General features: G+C 53.8%; 1 protein-coding gene across 7 annotated transcripts in view; it reads right to left on the reverse strand.

Moving 5' to 3' along the window:
• The window catches only part of TNS1 (tensin 1), a 119,186-nt gene that overhangs the window by 19,307 nt on the left and 87,586 nt on the right, over positions 1 to 12,293 (reverse strand). For 4 of the 7 annotated variants that reach the window (XM_063100815.1, XM_063100797.1, XM_063100783.1 and 1 more), the window contains 3 exons: positions 10,882 to 10,974; positions 9,403 to 9,441; positions 860 to 1,058 (listed from right to left, as the gene is read on the reverse strand). In XM_063100815.1, coding sequence (XP_062956885.1) covers positions 860 to 1,058; positions 9,403 to 9,441; positions 10,882 to 10,974 — 331 coding nt within the window. The remainder of the gene's footprint in view (positions 1 to 859; positions 1,059 to 9,402; positions 9,442 to 10,881; positions 10,975 to 12,293) is intronic. The other 3 variants (XM_063100807.1, XM_063100790.1, XM_063100774.1) reach the window with 1 other exon arrangement.

Consider the following 12,293-nt stretch of genomic DNA (forward strand, 5'->3'; position numbering starts at 1 on the left):
CATCCACCCAGACACCCTCAGTCACACCTGGATGCCATCAGCCCCTCACACCCAACACACCCTCACCCCAGTTCTCTGTCTTTGCTTTGCTGTCCTTCAAGAATGCCTTCTCCCCTCTTCTTGCCCTTTCAACATCTTGCTCATTTTTCTAGACCCCCCACAAATAGCGCCAGCCCTCAGAAATCCCCTCTGCATCCCTAGTCAGAGGCTGTGAGCTCCGAGCACTTTACTGATCTCTCGGCTTTGGGCACATCTGACTCTCATCCTGTGAAGGGCGAGCACAGTAACAAAGGCTGCGGGAGAAGCTGGAGACAAGGGCTCTGGAACCACATGCCTTCAGTCTGAGGCCTATTCTGCTTAGCTACAGGACCTTCAGCCAATTGCTTCACCCCTGTGCCTCAGTTTCCTCTTCTGAAAAGTGGGAATAATAGTAGTGCTTATCTCCCAGGATTGCTGTGAGGAAGACATAACTGCATAAAACATTTAGCAAAGTGCCTGGCACCTAGGAAGCCCTCACTACGTCCTAGTCATTACTGCTGTCAGATTTTAAACTTGGGAAAGGATGATGCTTCATTTACCTTGGTATGCCTCACTCCTTCTAGCACATTTTAGATAGGCGGAATTAAATGCAGCCTGGGAATTATAGTTCCTTCGGGCCTGGGCTCCCCGCAGGAATGTGCACTCAGAGGATGTTCTCTCTATGCACCTTGATGAAGTAGTTTACGAGGTACAGCAATCTCAATGTGATTTCTGCCCATCCACACCCTAGGCCAATCCAAGAGGCCTCACCAAGGTGCCTCACCCGTCCTGTCTCAGGCCAGAATACTCATCCCCCACCCACTCCCCCCTCCCAGCTTACCTGTCAGCGCTGAGGATGGGGCTGCTGGTGGAGAGGGGGCTGGGGGAGACAAAGGAGCCGCCCAGGGTCCCGTTCCTCAGGGGTGTCTCATGGCCATAGGCCTGGACAGCTGGGGCACTAAAGCTCTTGGGCTCAGGATCCTGAGCTCGGGGCCCAGCCACCGCAGTCCGCGCCACAGACTCAACATAGCTCCGGGGCTCTGGAAGGGGCAAGGGGACAGAAACTCTGAGCACAGATCCATAGGGTTGCAGTGTGGATCCCAACCAACCTGCCAGGGAATACAGCCTCCCCAAAGTCCAGCCCAGGGGAAGACAGCGCAGCAACAGCCCCCACAGGCCACAAAGGGCACTTTTCCCGGGGCTCCCGCCTGCCCATGCCCACCCGATGCCCCCACAGCAACTTTTAAACAGAGCCTTGCTCAGAGAACCTTCCCCAAAATGGACCTCAGGCTCTGCCTCTGAACAGGGCCATGGGAGAACCTTCCCTCCAAGAACTAGGGCATCTGTCCATAGCTGGAAGCCCCTTCAGCTGCTCCTTGTCTTCAATGATGCTGGCACCCAGCCCCCAGGTTCTGCAGGCACCACTTAATCTGGGGCTATATAGTGGACCCAGAGCTCAGCCCAACCTTGCCCGTGTCTCAGGACAGCACCAGGGTTCATGTGGGATCCTTCCCATACCCGGAACCCAGAAACAGGCTTGCTCGCCTAGCAACGGGCCTGTGGTGGTGCATCACGCCCAGCACTGGCCACCATGGACTCACCAGCCCTTAGATACCAAGAGCCCCCCACTCATATCTGCCTGACATACTCAGCACTCCTCTGGAGAGTGACATCAGGGAAACCTGTGCCCATCCTGGCACTTCAGCAGCAATGAGTGGTTTGCAGAGGATGTTTACATGCATCACCCCTACTTGGTGCTCACAACAGCCTAAGAGGAGGGCAGTGGGGCAAGTGCCAGAAAAGCCACCGTACAGATGAGGACACTGAGGCCTGAGAGTGAAATGACCGAAGGCATGGCCAGGACCCAGACACCTGACCCTCAGTCCAGCACTTGCCCAACTCCCCCCACAGCCTCTGAGGCCAGCCCCGAAACTAGCTCCATATTAAATGAGAAGAGGAAGCCGGGCACTCTTGGTTTCTCCCAAGGGCGTGATCAGGGACGGATGATGTTCCTGCCACCTCCTAACGTGACATCATCCCTGTCTTGCCCAGGAGGGACGTGGCCTGAGCCCAGCCCTCCATCTGCCTACAACTAGGGCATCCACTGAAACTAGCCTGAGAAACTTAAGATCCCAGGTCTTTGCAGCCCTGGGGAGGCCAGACCCTTGCTGAGCAGGACTGGGATGGTCACTGGGTCGGAGAAAAAGCTACATCTGGGGTGAGAGTACCTGGGTCAAGGCAGCTAAAATGAAACTGCCCTCCCTTTAGCCCAAAGAGCTTAATTTGAAAGGAGCCTAGTCACCAGGGTATTGTGGGAATGCTGCGGGTCCTCCCTGCATAGGAGCACAGCTTCCTGGGCATGCTTCTGAGGTGGCCCCAGGCCTGACATCCCACTCCCAGGACCAGAGGCCTCCCTAGACATAGGGAGAAGACAGTCCTTCAGAATAGGGCCCTTTACAGAAGAGGTCCTGGAGGCCTGCATTGAGTCTGCAACAGTGGATGGGGGTGGAGCAGTACATCTGAAAAAGGGCAGATATGGTGCCATCTATCCCAAGTGCCAGGGTACCAGGCACAGAGTGATGGAGAACCAGCCATGTCAGCACCCAAAGCTGGAGTCCATGTGGGCAGAGCCAACAAGACCTCCTCCAAAGCCTCCCCCAGCAGCCCAGGCCACCTATCCACCTCGCAGAAGCCCAGGCCAAATTCACATCACAGACACGGATTCTGTGCCATCTGTGCACACGGTCCCGTGGAGCCAGAAGACTCTGTGAAGATCCTCTGACCCTGGGCCTGTACATTTTTTTGTAAAGGAGCCAACAGTAAATATCTTAGGCTTGGTGGGCCAGACAGTCTCTGTCTCAAGGATAGACAACATGTAAATGAATGGATGTGGTTGTGTTGCAATAAAAAAAAAAAAAATAGGATGAGTGGGATTTAGCCAGCTGCCATAATTTGCTGACCCCTGATCTAACCTGTCTCCTCAGCTCAGAGAGGCGAAGCAGTTTGCCCCAGAACACACAGCCAATCAGTGGCCATGGGCACTAGTATCACAGTCTCCAGACCCACAATGCTGGCTCCAGGTGGCCTAGAGAGGGCCCACAGCCTCACAGGGACATCCAGAGCTGGCTGCTACCCAGCACTCCAGTCGTCAGTCAGAGAAGAGCTAATTGCACAGGGCTAGTCATAATGGTAAAAACAGCAAAAAAACACGAGGGAAGTAGGATTAGGAGAATGTGAGGACGTTGCCTAGATCATACAGTTTGCAAGCGGCAGAGTGGCCTAGGAACCCAGGTGGTCTGGCCCAGGGCCTGCCCTTGTCCACTGCACATGAACCATCTGAACATCAGGGAGCCGATAGTCTCAGGGTGTGTCTTCAGTTTTGGGGAACTGGCTTCTTGCCCTGCAGTGGTCACCCACTTTAGCAGAAAGGACCATCGGAGGAGCCTCACCCACAGAAATGCAAACGAGAGCCCAAGCAAGAATCCACCTTCCTCTCCCATCCCCGCCACCCCAGAAACTCTTTCTGGACCCTTCCAGGTACTCAGTGTGGCTTCACCTGGGTCCCACAGCGCTCAGCACCTTTTTTCCCACCCAGAGAGGGCGAGGGGGGTCCATCTGCTACCCCGCTGCCTGTGGCTCCTTGTGCGTCCAGAGCCTGTGTGGCTGATCCGATTCCCAGCACCTGGCACCCAGCAGGCCCTCAATATGTATCTGTCCCACAGATCAGCAGACACATGATCCTTCCCTCCAGCCCCATCCAGACAGAGGTGCGTAATAAGTAAGACATAAGAGGCACACGCTCATATTTCTCACTCCCTGGAGTTCAAGTAAAAATCTACATGGACGACACCCGGCAGGTCTGTGCTCTTTTCCAATCCATTAATGTCCTCCTTATCCACTCGACCTTGACCTGCATACCTAGAGGCCGACTTTTACCTGCTGCATCAACCAGACCCCCTTGCCCTGCAGCTCCAGCTGGCATTGGCCTTTGGCTGGTGGGAGAGACTGGCAGGAAGTGAGAGGGAGGCAGGAGAGAAGGACAAGGTGCTGGTGGTTGCATCCACCCACCCAAGGCCACAGTCTGGTCAGTGGCTCTTCTCTCTCTGGGTTCCTGCAGACCTGGGATGGGGACAGCTCCCTGCTCCTGTGAGGGAGTACACAGGGTGCTGTACCACCCTTCATTGGTTTGCTCTCATTGGTTTGCCTGGACCTTTTAATAGTCCACTAAGCTTTCCTCAGTTGTTCGTTGGATAAGCCATCAGGTTTTCCGCAAGAACCCTGACCCACATGTTGGGAACCCTATGCCTCACACTTTAAAACAATGCATGTGCCATCCTACCAACAGTAAAACGGAGATAAGGTGGACCACACCACCCCATCCCATAAGAACAGAGCCAGGCCTGGCACCCAGGCAGGCTGGCTCCCATCTGGCCATTAGACAAGGCTAATTCTCACTAACTGCTTCCAGCCTAACCACGGTGCCCTGAGCTGAAGCCCAGGAGCCTGGGTAAGTCTGCATAGGTGGCCAATGGGACAGTACGTGAGAAACCCTGAGCCAGCTATAGGATGGCCAAGTTCCTAATGCATTAGCACCACTGGGCCCTTTACCAGCCCCTTCAGCTCCTAAACCACAGAACACCACAGGGGTTCTCAAAGGACTGGGAGTCTCAATCTGGGGCAATAGGACCACCGACTCAGGGAGAAGCTGCAGCATCTGCTCCTACCACGAGGTCAGGAAGCAGCCCTTGTGTGCTGGGCAACCAACCCAGCCAAAGCCACTCAGAGACCCAGCACCGTGCACCCCCCCCCCACCCCGACCTGGTTCTCCCCTTCCTTCTCCGCTCCCACCCTATCCTCTCCCTTGATCGGCCAGTCTGCCTGTCATCTGCCACTCCTGCCTGCCCCAACAGTCCCAAATCAAAGGGCAGAGATGAGTGAAGCCCTTGCATCTCATCTCCACTCCTCATGAAACCAGAGCAGGAGGGACCTTTGGAAAGTTACCTGATTTCCTGAGTTCATCTCAAGAACTGTTTTAAACCAACCCGTAGGGCCAAAGCTCAATTTTCCCAAGTTTTCAGACTCAGATTTCCATGTGGAAAATGCTTCCTTTTTCTGTTCATCCCTCAGCTTTTTATCTCCCTCCGCCCCCTACCCCAGGACAACACACTTAGACCTGGGGGCTCCTCCTTCCTTCACTTACTAGAGCCTTTCCAGTACTCAGTCCTCTCATCTGTAAAGTGGGAATGAGAATACCCACCTGCTGGGCGAGGAGCAAGTAAGAGACAGGAATGTTCCTTCTAATCCTTTCTGCTAATTCCGGTCCCGGTCTGGTGCTTGGAAGCAGCCCCACAGTCGCTGGCCTGTGCCCCTAGCAGTTCCTGGCCCTGCTGCCCTCTCCCTTCCCCCACACCCTCTCTCCTGCTGTTTTCCTCCTCTCCTCCAATCCTGGAGCAGCTGCACCCAGAGGCAACGGGAGGTGGGAAGGGCGGGAGAGGTAGGGCCAGGGAGAGTACTTCATGTCAAACATTCCAGGAGCCCAAACCCATTCCAAGTGGCTGTTGGTGGCTGAGAGCAGCTGGAGGCACAAGGGTGACTTGACTGACACAGCCAGGAGCCTCCTCCAGCCCGGGGCACTGTCAACTCTTCATCCACAGCCTGAAGTGCATTTTCTGGCTCTCAGGAAAGGCTTCTCTGCCTGAAGAGAAGGGGCCCACCCACCCTAAGATGAAGACGTGGGTGCGGAAGACATGCAGAAATCACCCAGTCCCAGATCCACGTGCTCAAATGTTAGAATTTCACACCTTTTAGATTGGGCCACGCGGTCATCCTCTGAGCCCCAGAACAGCCTGTCCCTCAGCACTTCTACCCTATGTTGACATACCTGTTGGCATCTCTCCCTCACCAGGCTGCCTCACTCCTCTTTATACCCTCTGTGTCCAGCACAGGGCCCGGCACACAGTAGGTGCTCAATAAATCTGCATCACATAGCCCTGCCTTGAAACCCCAGAGGCCACTGAATGCCCATCACCAAGGATCTCTGAGGGGCCATTTCTAGTCCATGCCTTTCTTTATTCCTAATCACCTGAACAGACAGAACCCACCCTGAATGCTCCCTGCTCCTCTTTCTCCAAGGAAGACGTTTCAGCAGTTTCTTTCCCTGTTTCACTCCTAGGAATATTCATGATGTTGACCTCACGTCCTTACTGCTGCAGGCTTTCTTCCTCTCCTTCATTCATAGAGAGGAGCACGAGGTCCCCACACCCAGTAAAGTCACACTGTCTAGATGCTGAAGTACCCCTTGTGCTCAGTGTAGTCATCTGGAAAGGGGCAGGCTCCACGTGCTGACCCTGTGTGGGCTCTCAGCTGTGCGCCTGACCAGCTGTGTGGGTCTGGACAAGTCACCTCGCCTCCCTAAACATCATCTCCTTGTCAGTAAGATGGGGCTCCTACCACCTTCCTCTCAGCACTTCTGTGATTATTAAACAAGATGATGTGACCCCACGTGGTCCAGCCCCTGCCTGTTTAATCTCACTCCGTACCACACTCCCACTTACTCTGTGCTGCCTCACTGACTCTTTGCAGTTCCTAGAAAAACATGCTGTTCCTTCCCACCCAGGGCCTTTGCACATGCCATTTTCCTCTGCACGGAATGTCCTTCTCCCATCCCAGTTTCACCAGGGTAATGCCACTGACCCTCACAGGTCACTAGGCTTCAGCCTAGGTCAGGTTCTTTACTATAAGTTCTCATAAAACTGTACTCCTTTCCTTCAGAGCACTTATTTCAATGCATAAGTCTTTTTCTTTTTCTTTTTCTTTTTCTTTTTCTTTTTTTTTTTTTTGGCAGCTGGACAGTATAGGAATTTGAACCTGTAACCTCGGTGTTATAAGACTGTGCTCTAACCAACTGAGCTAATCATCCAGCCCATTTAATGCAGAATTCTGAGTGATCATTTCATTCTGGCTCCTATTTATGCATATGCTCCATGAAATTGGGACTGTATCTTGTACTGCTTATCATTATATCCCCAGAGCCTGGCGCAGTGCCTGGCACACAAAATATTTAGTGAATGAATGAATGTCAAGAATTTAGCACAGTGCCTTGCACAGAGCAGACATCCCCCTAATTCTTCTTTTCCCCCCGGCTGAATAATCTTGCCTCTGATCATTTTTCCTCACAGGCATTTTTTTCTGAATTTCCCATCAATCAGCAGGGAAATTAAGCATAGCTTCAGAGGGGCAGTAAAGAATGTGCCCCAGTCTGACCCGGGAGGTGGTGCATGAGTCAGAAAACATGGAACTGGGTGCCCACAGCCTTGCTCCCTGCCCGTCGCAGGCTCCACCCCACAGGCCCTGGCCAGCAATTCCAACTCCCACACTGGAATCCCAGGGCATGTTGCCTGGAGGCAGGAGGAGGGCTTTGAAATGGCCATTTGACTAAGAGACAAGAGACCAGTAACTCCAGTCTGGCCCTGCTGCCTCCTAATTGTGACCCTGGGTGGATTCCCTCTGACCTACCCACCCTCAACACAGACCTCAGTTCCATATCTGTGACCATGATGGGTGTGGCTGAGTTGATCCTTGAGGATCTTCCCCTCCAAATGCTGTGGCTCCAGGACAGATGAAGGGTTGGGGAACTCAGAGCCATGTAAGCTGAGAGTCACTCATGAGGCACACTGGCAGGTCTAAGTTCAGTCCTATCGATACCCACTTCTCTGAAGAGTAACCCAAAAGAGAGAAACACAGCCACCAGGGCCTGTCAGCCTGTGGGATAACCTAGGACTTGGACCTTCGCACTAGAAAGTGCTTGGGATCCCAACAGTCTGTTTAGGTCAGCCAGGCACTAGGACAGTTGAGAGCCTACTGTGTGGTCTGGTATCTGAAGCACAGGATGTTGCCTCCAGGCTCCAGCTTATTCTAGACTCACTTCCAGCTTCACGGCCCTGTTGGCCTCCAGCCTGGGAGAAAGCCCTTTCCCCAGGTATGAGGCTGGGGAGGAGCAAAGAGGGGCCGCTCTCAGTAGACAGGAAGGAGCACCCTGTGGTCCACCCGTTCTGGGATCTGCTGCTGGGGGCTGCCCTGTTCTGTACTCCCCAAGCAGCCTGATATCGCTCCCCAAACCCTGGCTGGTTAGAAGCAAGCAAAGCCTTCTGGGAAGCTCCAACCATCTTACCTAGATGACAGCAGGTTCAAAGGGGCACAGGATATGCCTCTTTGGGGGTAGAAAATCAAGGTGCTGAGTGCAAAGAAAAGTGGGAAGTGGGCCTAAGAAAACCAGATAGTGTCTTTAAAGAATCCAGGCCACACAGACCCAGGTCCCAGGTGGGATATCAGAACACCTATGACATCAGAGCCGGAAGGGACTCAGCGCCAACCTCATCCAACCTCTCCTGGTAAAGACGGGGACACCCATGCCCAGAACCTACATAGGCCTCCCACCCACGCTGGCACCCCCTGCATTTCCCCTGATATTCTGAGTCCTCATTCGAGTTCTGTTCTTAGTGAGTTAAAGGCCTTCCACCAGAATCTGGTGGTGTTCCCTGGGGCACCACACAGGAGTTCATCAGAATCCGGGGAAAGCTGGGACCCACAGACATTTGAAACTGTTTTTCAAAATTATGTTCACAGGTGTCCCAATGTGTTTTTGTAGGAGGTGGGTCCATAGATTTCCTGAAATCCCCAAAGGCGCCTGAGATTCCAGGAAGGCAGACTTCCTGCTTTCTGTGTTGATGTGACACCAGACATGGGGTTTCAACAGGGCAAATGTGGCTCTCAGATAGTGTCCCTGAACCAGAGGTGATTATTTCCCCAGGGGACATTAGCAATGTTGAAGGCATTTTTGATCACCATGACAGGGTGAGTGCCGCTGGCATCCAGCAGATAAAAGCCAGGGACACTGCTAAACATGCTACAGGGCAGAGCAGCCCCACACCCAGGAATCACTCAGCCCAAATTGTCAGTAGTGCCAAGGCTGGGATCCTGCTCTGAGATCTGCATGTGGAGCATACCCAGGAGATGGAACACGAACCCCTCCCCATCCACCTCTCCACCTCTGTGTGTGGCTTCATATCAGGCAGACTGCAGAAATGGCACGGGCAGAGGAAGCAGCAGGAAGGACATTTTTGTCAGCAAGGTGGCACCACACTAGCGCCTGGGCCCCGGCTGTGCCTGAGCTAGTGCCCAGCGGCTGCAAGCTCCCCAGGCAGGACTCAGGCGGTGCCCAGGGTGATATCTCATCACCAGGGAGTGGGGACAAGAAGCCTTTGTGCCCAGTCACCTGCAACCTGTCACAAAAGAGAGCTGCCTCAAGCCAGCCTCGTCAGGCCCCGCATGAAAAGCCATTCCCAGACCTGGAGAGCAGCAAGTGGCACCTAAAGACACACTTACCTTCAGAAAGCTTGGCCACCATCTGCCCCTCATCCTCCTCTGAGGGAAGATGAGGACAGAGGTGGGAGGAAGGAGAGGCAGGGAAGAGAGACAGGTGAGGAAGATGAGAGGAAGAGGAAAAAGGAGAGAGAGAAAGAGATCAATTAACAAGATTATTTCTTGAGCAAGAAAATTTGCTGAGAAAAGGGAGGCAGGAAAGCTGGGGTGAGGCCAGGGTAGAGCCAGACTCTGCACTGAAGTGCCCAAGGGGTGGGCTGAGTCCCACCCTGTACAGCATCTCGGGCCCCAGGATGCAGTTTGAGACAGTGGCTCTCAGGGGCTGGCAAGAGGCCACCCCCAGCTGCCTTCAACTCCCAGTGACTCAGTGTCCCCAGCCACGCTAACAATTCCTCAGCAGGAGGTGCCCCGGCCATCTGTCTGTGGGGGTCACAAAGCATGCCACTGCCCTCCCACCTGGCTGGATAAGTCTTCTGGTGACTAAGGGAAAAAGGTAAATTCGACCCGAAGAGCCCCAGCCCATCCCTAAAATCAGAGTCTAGGGAGCAACTTTCTGGGCTCAGTCAGCTCCAAATCGCTGCTAAAGGCCCAGGGCCGCCTCTGTCTCCTTCTCTCATAGGAAGGACAGGAAATGGGAAATGGAAGAGGAGGTGGGAGGTATGGACCTGAGCCTGGCTCTCCACTCTGTGACCCCAGGGGAGCTGGGAGCAGCCCAGGCAGCTGTCTTCTTTCCTGCCTCAGCACCCCCAAGCTCAGGCTCCTGTCCTCTGCAGCAGGATCAAATGATGCCAGCATCAGGATGTGGATGAGGGGATGAGCAAAGGCTGGGAGAGAGTCAGGAGCCTTCAAGAGGCAGGGGGATACCCAGTGCTGAGAGTGAGAGGGCCAAGGAGACGGCAGACAGTGGTTGCTACTTCCAAGTCATGGGTTTCTCGGGCAGGGTTTGTAGGCCCAAAGAGGCAGAGTAAGAGAGTACCCCAAATGCCAGTGGTCTGGCCTCTGACATCCCAAAATGCTCAGAGCAGAGCCAGCTGGGCTGCAAGCCCTGGCCAGAGCAGCAGGTGCATGTTTCTCTGGCTGCATGTGCATGTGCATGTCTGTGCATGTATGTGTCCATGTGTACCCAAGTGCCTGAACACTGGTAACATCAGGCTTTCAGCAGAAAGCTGACCAACTCCAAGGAAACTGAGAACAGGCCCCCAAATTCCCAAGTCAGAAAAGGCTGGGAGTGTCACTGAACCCACAAGTCGATGGGCAAGAAGGCTGCAAAGGGATCTGTCACCCCAACTCCTGTACAGAGAACCCCACCCAGGCCCAACCTCAGTGTAGGCATCCTGGCCGACATCCTGTTTCCAGCAGTGTCTGAGAACCCTCCCAGTCTGGGGGTCTTCTGGTCAGATTCTGAGGCCCGGCCCCTACCCAGGACCATAGGGGTCCTCCTCCCCCTGCCTCCTCCCACCTCCCTTCCAACCAGTCACTCACCGCCTGTCGGATGCAACAGGATGTCCGCTGGGTTGTGAGGTTTCAGGCCCAGAGCAGACAGGGGTGTCTTGGCCAGACCTGGAGGAGATCGCACTGTGCCAGAAAGAAGAGGGGAACAGCAGGAGTGAGGGGCAGGGCAGGAGGGCTACTGCTGTTATATACAGTCGGCCAGGGCTGAGCAGCAGGAGACGGTGCTGAGGAACCAGCCCAAAGCCCCAGATGCTTCAGCTCCACTGCCCTTTCCTGTCTCCACATTTCTCCACATTTCATCAGTTCAAGGAATAAATGGAGAATCCAAAAATGATGCGCTGTCCGGGCCCCAACTTTGAGAGTCATTTCTACCCCTAGGGTCTTGGTTTCTGCCTACAGTTCTTTCACATTGCCATGGCCTGCAATATGCACACAGGGTTCTTTGGCTATCTCTAGCTTGCAGTATAATATTCTCTCTCTTCCCTCCTCCTCTCCCTTTCCCCAACTGCACCCCCCACCCCCATCATACAGACACACAGGCACATGCACACACACACACTCACACACACACACTCACACACAGTCTTTTTAAACCACGCACTTGGATGGACTTAGTGGAGAATTAAAGAAAATGGATTTTCAAGATGACACATCCCGTAAAGGGCAGAGGCAGGATAAGAGACAGTGCCAGAACGACACCAACCCTGAGATCTCAGGCCAGCCCTCATTCAGGTACGTCTCTTGCAAATCCCAAGAGGAGAGAAATTCTCAGTGTGGGGTTCTATACCCCCAAACCTCAGTGTTCTGGAAGAGATAGAAGCCCTCGATCCTTGTTCAAGAGCACCTACTCCCTGTGCAAAGCCCAGGCTCCTCCCAAGCTGTGCATCTGGGTTACAAGTGTCACATAACACACAAGGTCAGAAAGGGCTGCTGGGCTTTTTCCCATCAGCCAAGGACGTGGCCAGACTCTGAGCTGATCTGCGGGGTGGTTGTTACACCCAGTCATGGGATGTCTCAGTGGCAGCTGCCACCTCTGAGGAGAAGTAAAGAAACAAACTCTCTGTCTCCTATCAAAGATATCAGGAGCCTGCAGAGGACACTCCCTGCCTGCTCAATGGCCTCAACAGACTAACTGTGGTCCTCAGATGCCCAGGAACCACACAGCAGCTCCATGACCCTCCCTGGCCCCTCTTGCTTTTCCCAAAAGACAGTGAGACCTACAGGAAACTAACAACCACCACCAAATGTAATCTCTCAATGCAAGCAACATATATAACTTATCTGTGCATATGCAGGTGTATAGCCACATGCACATGGGGACAGTGAGACATCACTGGTGCCCAGACAGGTGGTCCACCCCTGCACTCCACCCTCACTCTGTCCTCAGATGTCTCATCTGAGCATTTCGAGATGTCAGAGGTCAGACAGGTTCAAACATACAT

The sequence above is a fragment of the Cynocephalus volans genome, chromosome 1 (assembly GCF_027409185.1).
Source record: "Cynocephalus volans isolate mCynVol1 chromosome 1, mCynVol1.pri, whole genome shotgun sequence".
Classification (NCBI taxonomy): domain Eukaryota; kingdom Metazoa; phylum Chordata; class Mammalia; order Dermoptera; family Cynocephalidae; genus Cynocephalus; species Cynocephalus volans.